The sequence below is a fragment of the Cynara cardunculus genome (genome assembly GCF_001531365.2).
Source record: "Cynara cardunculus var. scolymus isolate 2C chromosome LG 7, CcrdV1, whole genome shotgun sequence".
In the NCBI taxonomy this organism is placed as follows: Eukaryota; Viridiplantae; Streptophyta; class Magnoliopsida; order Asterales; family Asteraceae; genus Cynara; species Cynara cardunculus.
In genome coordinates this window covers 83,467-94,166 of record NC_037534.1, presented here as the reverse complement: position 1 = coordinate 94,166, position 10,700 = coordinate 83,467, and the positions used below count along the sequence as shown (strand labels likewise).

General features: G+C 34.4%; 1 protein-coding gene across 1 annotated transcript; it reads right to left on the bottom strand.

Moving 5' to 3' along the window:
- Nucleotides 1-1,270: 1,270 nt before the first annotated feature.
- On the bottom strand, nt 1,271-10,691 carry LOC112515138 (acyltransferase-like protein At1g54570, chloroplastic). Its single transcript, XM_025121813.1, has 14 exons — nt 10,166-10,691; nt 9,421-9,472; nt 9,081-9,136; nt 7,888-8,046; nt 7,683-7,787; nt 7,498-7,604; nt 6,857-6,978; nt 5,876-5,984; nt 4,354-4,484; nt 3,245-3,614; nt 1,953-2,066; nt 1,780-1,865; nt 1,590-1,699; nt 1,271-1,503 (listed from the first exon to the last, which is right to left on the bottom strand). Exons 1-14 carry the CDS (start codon nt 10,431-10,433, stop codon nt 1,310-1,312), a joined length of 1,983 nt encoding a protein of 660 aa, XP_024977581.1. The 5' UTR covers nt 10,434-10,691; the 3' UTR covers nt 1,271-1,309.
- Between the last annotated feature and the right edge of the window lie 9 nt (nt 10,692-10,700).

Here is a 10,700-nt window from a genome sequence, read left to right as displayed (position 1 = left end):
ATTTTTTTATTATAATTTAATTTAAGTTTAATAATGAAATAATTTATTTTTGGTTTAATAATATAACATTTTATAAAGATAATAATTAAGTATTCTGTTGGAACTCAATGATTATCCTAATTATGTTTTAGATTTTTTATATTTAAAATGAGATGTTTATCCTGTATTTGATTGTATTTATCTGCAGTTAGTTACACGAATTCAGATATGAAGCTTTAATAAGTTGTACATACGCATAACTTACTTGTAATCTTGAGTTTTAAGTAATATGCATTAATAAACAGTACTTTACGCATAAAAAGTGGTTTTTAAGAGTTTTTGTCAAATGATTTATAATATAGAATATATTTTTTTATATATAATTTAATAATAAAACAATTTATTGTTGGTTTAATATTATAAATTTTATAAAGATAATAATTAAGTATTCTGTTAAAATTTAATGATTATACTAATTATATTTTAGATTTTTTATATTTAAAATGAGATGTTTATCCTATATTTGATTGTGTTTATCTGCAGTTAGTTACACGAATTCATATATGAGATAAAATCGGATAGGGATGAAATCGTTTAGGAATGAACGAGTTTAAGAGTTTTAGCCAAATGCTTTATAATATAGTATATATATATATATATGAAAAATCAATGTATAATGTTATTTATTAAAGGTGCCGCTTCCTGACTGAATGTGTATAGACATGAAGGGAATTCAAGAAATTAATTAAGACAAAAATGATTGTCCTTTAATTACTAGCTAGCTAGTTAGTTGCATGTATTTTTATTTTTTTAAATTAACGGATAAAAACCAACTGATATTAATAAAATTATGAAAGAAATCCTCTTAATTAACCTTTTGACGTATTTATTAAGAATGTGAAAATGATGTAACAACATATCTATCATCAAGTTGGTTGATTAAAAACAACCTATATATCAATCACTTTCAAAAACAGATATATATATATATATATATATATATATATATATATCTAATTGAGTTGTTCATATGGGTTGATAATTGGTTCCGGTCCTCCGACTTTGGCCATGTCTAGCCAAATGTAACCAGGGACCGAGACTAGCTCATAATGGGACCTCTGGAGAAGAGGATAAGGGCCAGGTCAAAAAATTAAGTCCGCCATAACCTGTTTAAAAATGAAGGATTGGAATCATATATGGTAAACATCTGTGAGCGTTGTAGAAAGAAAAGAGGGAAGTAGACATGAATCTAGAAATGACACATAATATATATATATATATATGTATATATATATATATGTATAGATGGTGTTTTTGTTTGAACTGAAACTCAATGGAGATCAAAGGTTGGGACTTGAGATTCGAGACCATGAGTAGCTTGGTACATGAAGCGTGGTATTATGTTCCTGTATGGATCAGACTCTCTTTTCATTTTGCAATAACAAAGACACTTTTCAACCTCCCTCTTTACTTGTATATACACTTGATGTGCTTTCTCTCTATTCCTCAATTCCTGCCTCTTCCCTGAGTGAGTCACTATGAATTAACAAACAACAAAAAATCCATCCAAGTCATATATACATATTACAAAAATAAAGATTCATACATACCTTCCGTTTTAATTGGCTTTCCAAATAAGTAGTAGTAACGCCCAGGAACTTTGGGTAAAAGTATTGGCAAGTGAAGGTCTTGATTTGCAATCTCTCCTTCAATCTCAGTCCTATAATCAACAAACACCAACTCCATTCATTTACTCTCTTTTCATTAATTACTAGGTTACAGAACCAAACATTTACATACCTTAGCTTCATAGACTCCTCAGTTATCTCTTTTACATAATCCTTCACAAAAGGAATCTTCATTTGATCATCATAATCCAGTACCAACTGTCAATACATTTTTTTTTTATTTTTTATTCTTCACCTCACCACTCCATCACCAGGTTCAAAGCAATTAAACAAATTTCGACTTACTTGAGTAAAGTCATCTTCCCCAACAGCTCCAAAAGGTATAATTGTCGCTCCAAATCTACCAGCCATTCTCACAAACTCCGACTGCTCTGGCCAGAATAATTTGTATTCCTCACCCTGAATACATACATTATTGTCATTTAAACAAAGCTATATATATATATATATATATATATATATATATACCTTCCTTCCTTGCTACCTACTTTATGAATAATCAGACAAAACCTGCACACCTCCTAATGTGATGACAGTCATGTCAAAAATCATTGACCATAACCTAGTTAAATGGCCCTTACCTATCAAGTATTGCCAAAGAAGCCCATTTGACTGATGATCTGACATGGATCAAACAAGATGCACACTTGTTCCTTTGGATTTGGTTAAGGTAATTGGCTCCATCAATCACTATGAATTTGTTAAGTAACTAATGAATTATTTGACATCCATCACTTCTCTAATGTCATCAACGTACGAGAATCTCATATCTCAAGTCTTTCATTCATAAATAATTCCACACAAAGGATTTACGGGTGCTAAAGTAAAAAAAGGTATCTTCCTATCCAAGTGAAAATTGAAAGCAAAACCTTGCGAAGCTAAATTATCTTACTGTGAGATGTCTTGATATTGCATATTGATTAGTAGGTTTGGCATCTTCAAAAGTTCATCACTGAGCAATGTTACAACTAATTTTTTGTTACTTGAAAGGAGCACCCACACGTGGTATTGTCTACAAGTCATTGACACAATCATGCTGAATGCTTATCGATGCTGATTGGGCGGTTCCAAAATCGATACAAGGTCCACTCTAGGATATTATGTATTTGTTGGAGAGAATTTGGTTTCATGGAGGAGTAAGAAGCAAAATTTTGTTCCATGATCCAGTGCTGAGTCAGAATATAAGGATATAGCACAATAGGTGTGCGAGAATATGTGAAGACGTGACATCTTCATGAAAGCTTAAAATGGGGTTGAGGTTAATTAACTTTGTAACAATTTGAGCATGATTAGTATTTATGCTCCAAATTGAGGTGCAGTGTTAGCTAGAAATGGATAAGTAGGGTTTCACTTTTTAGTTGGAATTTATATACTTTCCTAATTGTATATATATTTATGTACATCTCCTCTCAACAAAATATATAGAAAATTCGATTACCTCTTTGTACAGAGACATGTTATTCAGATTCTGCTTCTACCTTGGTTAAATTATTTATTGTTTTCTTTAGTTACCCCACTTCTTCCTATCAACTACTTTAGTCATTTGGGGAGAGGAAGGAAAATATCCCAAGTCCTACCTTTCTATGAAGAGCTTCACGCACGCCTCCTGGATACAAGAGGACATGGGACTTCATGGAAAGGAGTTTGTAGAGGTTGGATGCTGATACGGGGACTGCACCCAAAACTCTTGTTACATCATATGTCGCCAGATCAGGCATTTTTCCTTCTCTCAACTTCGTAAATAACATAGGGTGTGCTACTCCTCGAATGATAATATTTCGCTCTAGTATAAAGCGACGAATCATAGGAGCCACTTCAAACCCTAGCATATTGTGGCAACCCACAAATAAGACAGGTCCTTCAGAAGGAATTCCAGATAGGCTTCTCACAATCTTCCCATCTTCCAAAGTTGAGAGCATCACAGGAGAAGTAGCAACATCCAACCATCTGAAGCAAGTTAAACAAAGAATTTTGTCAGATTTAGTGTGAATCCCACCCCCACTACCACCCTAAGCATTGAGCAGAAGAGAGGAAGTGTATCAAGAATACGACATCCGCAATGGAGGGGCAGGTATGACTCAACTCAACGATACCAATCTCCTCTATGGACACTGTTCATTTTCCATATGGTTTAGCATGGATCCAACAGATGGGATCAAGGGTGCCTTTCTTCCGCTATACAAAAGTATAAAGAAAGAAGTGACAGATTAATTCATTCCTAAAGTTCAAGATGAGTCTATGGAGTGCACTTGTAAAGTACTTAGAGATTGATGAATACCCATGAAAGTTGTCGGATGAGAAAACTGATACCAAAGAATCAGACACAATCAAATTGGTCTGGCAAGTGTGTAGAAACTGATACAATCACTAGAAACAGTTACGCTAGTCTCTCTCTCTTTCTCTCTCTATATATGTATATTAATATGTGTGCATGTATAAACACACACGAGTATGTATGTGTATTATTTTATTTTTTCTTTGGGGATGGATGGGAGTTATAAGTTGGGAGGGGATCAGGTATTACTGGAGGTTGGGCAACACCATACATCACATGTATGCCAACTTCTATTCATCTTCAGGAAAAAAGGGGTAGTATGGTCTCTCTGGCTTCCCCTAGCCAGAAATGGTCAGGAGACAACAATTTGCATCAAATCCAGTTTTGAGATGAAGTTTATGGTCCACTTACCTTGCAGAATCTACAATATCTTTGATTTCACGAGGGCTTGGTAGTAAAAAGTCCGAGGCATAATCTGTGTGTTTTGCACGACGATAAAAACCAGCACCCTTTATGACTGTTACCAGATCAAAATCTTCCTCCTGTTACATGTAGATGGCACGATAAATATAGTTTTTGATCAAAAAGATCTAGGTTCATATTTCACTACATAGATTGCTTCTTTAGCCTGAAAAGATAGCAGGGATCAATTTCATTCACCATCTACATAGACATCATATGTCGCCATAGACGGACGCTAACTGTGGGGTGAGTGGTCATAGGACCACCCTCAGTTTTCCATTAACACCTATTATTCCTCAACCGCAGATTTTAGTAATATTTTAAAAAGTACTAATCCTTATTTAACAATTGAAAATTATTATAGGGGTTAAAATAGTCAAAGAAATGGGAAGAAGAAGTTTAATCTCTTACCTCTCAAATTCAAATGCCAAGAAATAATTGTTCTTTCCCTTTACAAAGTAGGGGCATTTTCCCTTTTTTCTCACTAATAACTAACCTAACCTCAGTTTGTGAATGCTTCACTTTTCTGTATTCTTGCTTACATTTTTAAAACCGGTAAACCTCTTATACGTTTTACATATAGGAGAAGGAAGTAGTCAGGTGTTTTGGTTTGTGTTCCTGTTCTATTGTTTTCTAGGAAGCTTAAATATTATGTTTTCATTGTTTAGAAGACCGGTTTATGCTTTGACCGTTTTGATTTTAACGAGTTGAAGATTCAAACCTAACAAAAATTGCTTTCTATCTTTTCTTTTAACTTCTCATCTTATTTCTTTGCTAATGAATGAGTCTTGTCAGAATGTGTATTGATTTTGTTATCAAACAAAATTATAGAACCATTTACAATGCAAAAATGTAAACAAAACCATACATATTACCAAACAAGGCTTTAAATGTAGTTTTATGATCTCTCCCTATTCAATCCCTTAACACTATACTATACTATAGAAAGGACCACTCATTCAAAGGTGTCTAGATCTGTCTATAGCTAAATGGCTTGATGAATCTTATCAGAAGTTAGATTAAACGGATTGCTTACTAGAAAAAGAAAACAGAATATTGAGAAATTGGCTAGTTACTAACTAGAGACTTCACAACAAACAGTATGCACAAGAACTTTGAATTGAATATTACTTTCATCATGGATTTTCTCCTTGAGATGGGCATGGTTTCTATAGTGTTCTATTGTTGTTAAATATGTGGAGGTTAAAGCCTCTCATTCCTATTCTTAGAAAGATGAAAAGTTCACATGTTATAGATTGAATATAAATCCGAACAAAAGATTTGATCTCTATAAAAGTGATAATAAATTCAGAACCTGATATTGACGCTAATCCTATAACAAAGAATAAATTTAAAATCATGCACTTTAGCAATCACAAAGATAAAGCCTGATAGTGTTATATATATTATGTAAAGATCATACACCCAAGAGAGAGAGAGAGAGAGAGAGAGAGAGAGAGGACCATCCTACCAGAAACAGAGCGTGGCAACAACCACTAAATGCACGGATCTGGCATTTAGGCAGAATGCGGCGAAGCCTTTCTCCTTCTTGTAGACTTGGCAATAGCTGATCATTCCCACTGAAAAAGTTAAAAGTATAAAACCTCATCCAGATGAAAAAATTTATAGAAGCACAAAATGGTTGCCACTAAGATTGTTTATAGTAGTTAAAGTGTAAACATTGCCCTATTACTCATAGGTTATCTATTCTCTGTACAACATCATGAATTTAAAAGAAAAGATGGAAACCATTTTTATTAGGTTTGAAATCTCCAACTCATCATGAAGTGCTTTAGTGGTATTTTCTTTTTGTCAATTATCCCTATTACTCTTTGGGTTGAAACGGGTGTGAAAATTCCTTTTCTTGTGTAGAAATAATAATTATTCGTGATCCTGTTCGTCAAAGATTCCTAGTGTTAGTTTCCATTTTTTACAGACGTATCAGAACGTTTTTTTAAAGTTATTACCTATTTTATTTATTATTATATTATCTTATAATAATTACGTAGACTATAAACGTAATACAAAAAGTATGGTGGACAAACAAAAGAGGAGGAGAAAATTTGTTGAGTAAATAAAATTTCTTCAATGAACTTCTAAAAGAATTCTTCCAATTCATGAATTCAAACTTATTACCAAACAGTTCCTATACATGATATACAACATGAGAAACAGAACTACTTGATTTGTCTACGATGCACACAAAGTACGAAAAACCTTCCGTTAAGCCCAGAATAAAAAGTGTATTAGTTCCTTACTATAATCCCAGAATCTAGTGTTTGTTTTTTACTTTTAATAATGAAGCCGCTCTAGATCTAGAGGGCTCTGAATGAGCCTTGCTGCCTTTTCAGAAATGTCTTCTTCACGACAAGAGCTTGTTCAATTTATTTCCAATTTAAGTACTAACGTTATCATCAGTGTACTATCAAAATGGAGAACACTAGAAAGGAACCTCGCGAGGATCAGTGTCTGAGCTGAAACAGAATGCAAACATGAGTTTGAATATGCGCATGCTGATTCTAGCATCTTCAGCTTCCAAAGAACCATCTCGACAGTTAACACATCGGCAAAGTCCTGGGAACCTCAATTATCAGATCTTTTTTATACAATGAACAAAGTATGACAGTTCAAACGTTTAATATCAGTGCATCATCATCAATGATGACAGAAGAATATCGTAGATGGGGCAGTTATTCAACTTCCACGAAGTCAAACAATCTATATGTTGCTTGAGGTACCTAGCATGGCATGGGAGGCAAAAATGACTAAGGTGGGTGCAAACTAATGTTCGTATCTTGTTTAGCTAAAAACGATGATGTAGCCAGCTTAGTGAAAACTTTCTGCTCAAGATCTTGATCAAAATCTGATAAACAAACTCGATATTTCATGACAATGAACAAAACTAGCAAGTGGAGCCTGAGTAAACAACATGTAATAACTATTCCAGTAGTTCCTTGCATCTGTGATCTTAGATAGTGCTCTTAAAAACAAATTAAGTGGCCCACAAGGCATTGGAAGCCAAAACAGGAGCTAATATTATCATCCTTGACATGTTGACCGTGGTAGGGAACACTCTTTGACTTTAGGTCTTACAGAAAGGTAAGAGAACAATGCCCCAACAGCCTCTGAAATATCTATAATTGTTTGTTGTGAAGGAAGTTCTTTCTGTGCAGTGGACATCACCATTCTTGAAGGCACACCTGTATACATAGTGCATGATGTAGAATTTACCAACATAACTACAACTATCAAGGAAAAGACCATAGAAATGAAAAAACCTGTCATTAAGCTCATCACATAAGGAAGGCCAGAATAAATGTGATCAGGTATGATTTTCAATATAGGCAGTAGAGGCTGCAACTGAGACTTGCCAAAACTTGTAGCTTCAAAAAGGAGACCAAGACATAAAATAATAGAAGTCAATAAGTTGCCAAATGACCAAGCCACCATTTATACAATGAACTGCAGTAACAAGCTCTTCACCTGGATTAGCCAAAACTAACACAAGATCAATATGTGGGATACGGGCAGCAACAGCTAGTGCAAGGCATCCACCAACAGATTCACCAACAATATATATCGGCCTGCTTGGAAAATGAGAATTTTCTGACCTAATTGTCGTTTCAACTAGCTTCACAAGATCTGATCGAAAAGAAGAAAGATGCACTAAATTAACATGTTTAAATAAACTAGAAATAGAAAAGGCATATAGATGCATAGGTAAGACTTCAATGCATCTGGATTATTACATCATGATTTTGAAACTTCAAACATGCAGAAAAGAAATAGAAATAGAAATAGATGGATTGGAAATTACACGTGTTATGTCCTAGCCAGTTTAGAGTTATGTACAAAACTCCTTATCCATCAATCAAACAAGGTATGATCTTGACTTCCTGTTATCACTCGGGGCACAGTTAAATAACACCAAAATCTTCATCTAACAGTTGAACAGCACTTCACCTAGTCATCCCATGTTTGCTAATAGTTTAACTATCCAGGTATGTGGTTGTTTCAACTTCATATCTTGTTCTTGTTTCTAATGTATCTTTTTCTAAGTAGAAGCTATGCACTTTCTGACCACTTGAAAGCTTATATATATAGGGTCAGGTTCAGGGGAAAACTGCAAAAAAAATGAGAAACTGAGGAACATCATGGTAACTGTTCATCTGGACAATATGCACATGTGCATACAAGTAAGATGTAAGCAATTTGTCTGATATGCAGATGTGCATAACATCCACACATGCATAAAAACCAAGAAACAACTTCAATTACTTGTATGCACACGTGCATACTGGCCAGATGAACGATTACCAAGGTGTTTCTCAGTTTTTCATTTTTTTGGGTTTTCCCCCTAAACCTTCCTCTCTATATATATAACTTCAGATGATTATTGCACTCCCTGGTAACCTCCAAAAAGGAGCTCTCTATGCCTTAAGTGTGTTGTTGACCCTTACTAAGCTCCAAATTTGGCAGAGTTGTCGCAACACCAACTTTTGCAGTCTTAATCAAATAAATCAGCTCAAGGCTATTTGACTTCATGAATATAGATGGAAACTTGACAATCATGAAGTCTAACATCGCCTACCTATTATCAACTCATCAAACAGAGTGGCATCATAAAATACATTAAGTATGAAGTAAATATTCCTATGTATGAGAGAAATGAAGACCTGTAAAAGGTGTTCGATCCGTGGAAGGAATATGTAAGCACCATATATCAAAAATCCTTCAGTCAAGTAAAGAAAATTCACGATCAGGAATCCCTGTTAGTATTGAATATAAATAATAACAAATATATGTCAAATAAAGTAGCTTCATATGTATATCATACTCCCTTATCCAAATATAGCTGCTGATGTACACAGCTGTCATTGTTCACACATCATATGTGAATTGGAGGATTTCTCATAGAAAGCTTTTCAGTTCAAGAATTTACCTTTTTCTACATTGCATCTTATGAAATAAAGAATTTTTTTCTGGGTGATAGGTTTTGAAATCTGTGGCACTTACTCTCCTAGCCGATGATGATGCAAAAGAAGTGAAAGCCCAGTACCATCAACCCCTGCATACATCATGTTTATGACATTCTGCTATAAACTTTATTGGAAAGAAAGGAACACGAAGACTAAAAAGAAAACCATAGAATTATTCAGCCAGTAGTTAAGAATATTAAGAGAGTTCATGGAGAAGTATTATTTAGGAAGAATATGTTACGTGAATAACATAGGTTAATCTGTAAATTCAGTAGAGCTGTACATAATCAGATAATTTACATCTTTTGTGTACGTAATACTACATAGATGATGTAACCCAAACAAATAATCCACCTTTTGCTGCATATGTTTATGTCAGAAAATCCACCAAGCGGATGTCAGAGATTTCCACAGAAACTGGTAGGCTACAATATAAAAGGATATCATTCTTACCTATATTTATATCCTTCTTACCTTCATTTTGTATGCAACAATGCGGTTCAGAAGTTGAAGAATATTACACGTGACTGGTCCAGTATAAAAGTCCTAGGGACGTGAGGCGTTATTTGGGCTTGGAGGTTCTATGAACCAAGGATATGCTTGCATACTTTTTTCAAAGAACAAACATACATATAAATTACTACTTTGGCGTTTCAACATTCGTTTATATCTTGTATTATACTTGCAGCTTTGTTGCAAAAAAGAGCATAAAATCGTTTAATTGGGAGTCATTTTCTTGTAGTCGTATATCAAAAGATAAAAAGGTATAGTTTGGAAGGAACCTGGTAAAGAGAGCAAGAGAGGAGAGTTGTTTAAGCGGGAGCCACAGTCCAATGGCGAAAACCACCTAGGAGGTCCACCGTCGGATTTGATAAGCAAATTTCTTGACTGTTGGAAGTAGTCGCTAAAACTGAGACCTTCAACCTCACAGTTTCTGATTGCCATCAGGGGTTGCTCCAGTGATAAAGGTTTGAATGTAGCAGTCACGGTGCAAGGGGATGTGGTGCGTTTGACCATAGGGAAGGGACACATACTGGGAAGGCTGGACATGGGGACGATGATAATGAGAATAGACGACGATCTAAGGGCTAAACCTGTGTTTATATCAATTAGAAAGATTCTTTTTGAACTTCCTCGAGTAGACTTCACTTCACTAGATTATGTAAATAGTAAACTCAACCCGGTCTTCCATTAAAATAATCAAGTTCTATTTTATCCACACAGAATTAACCGATAAACATCCATTTCTCTGAATTGATTGCCAAAACAAAAAGGAGAAGAGGAGAAGGGTATTTATACAATAAGCTTTAAATGATT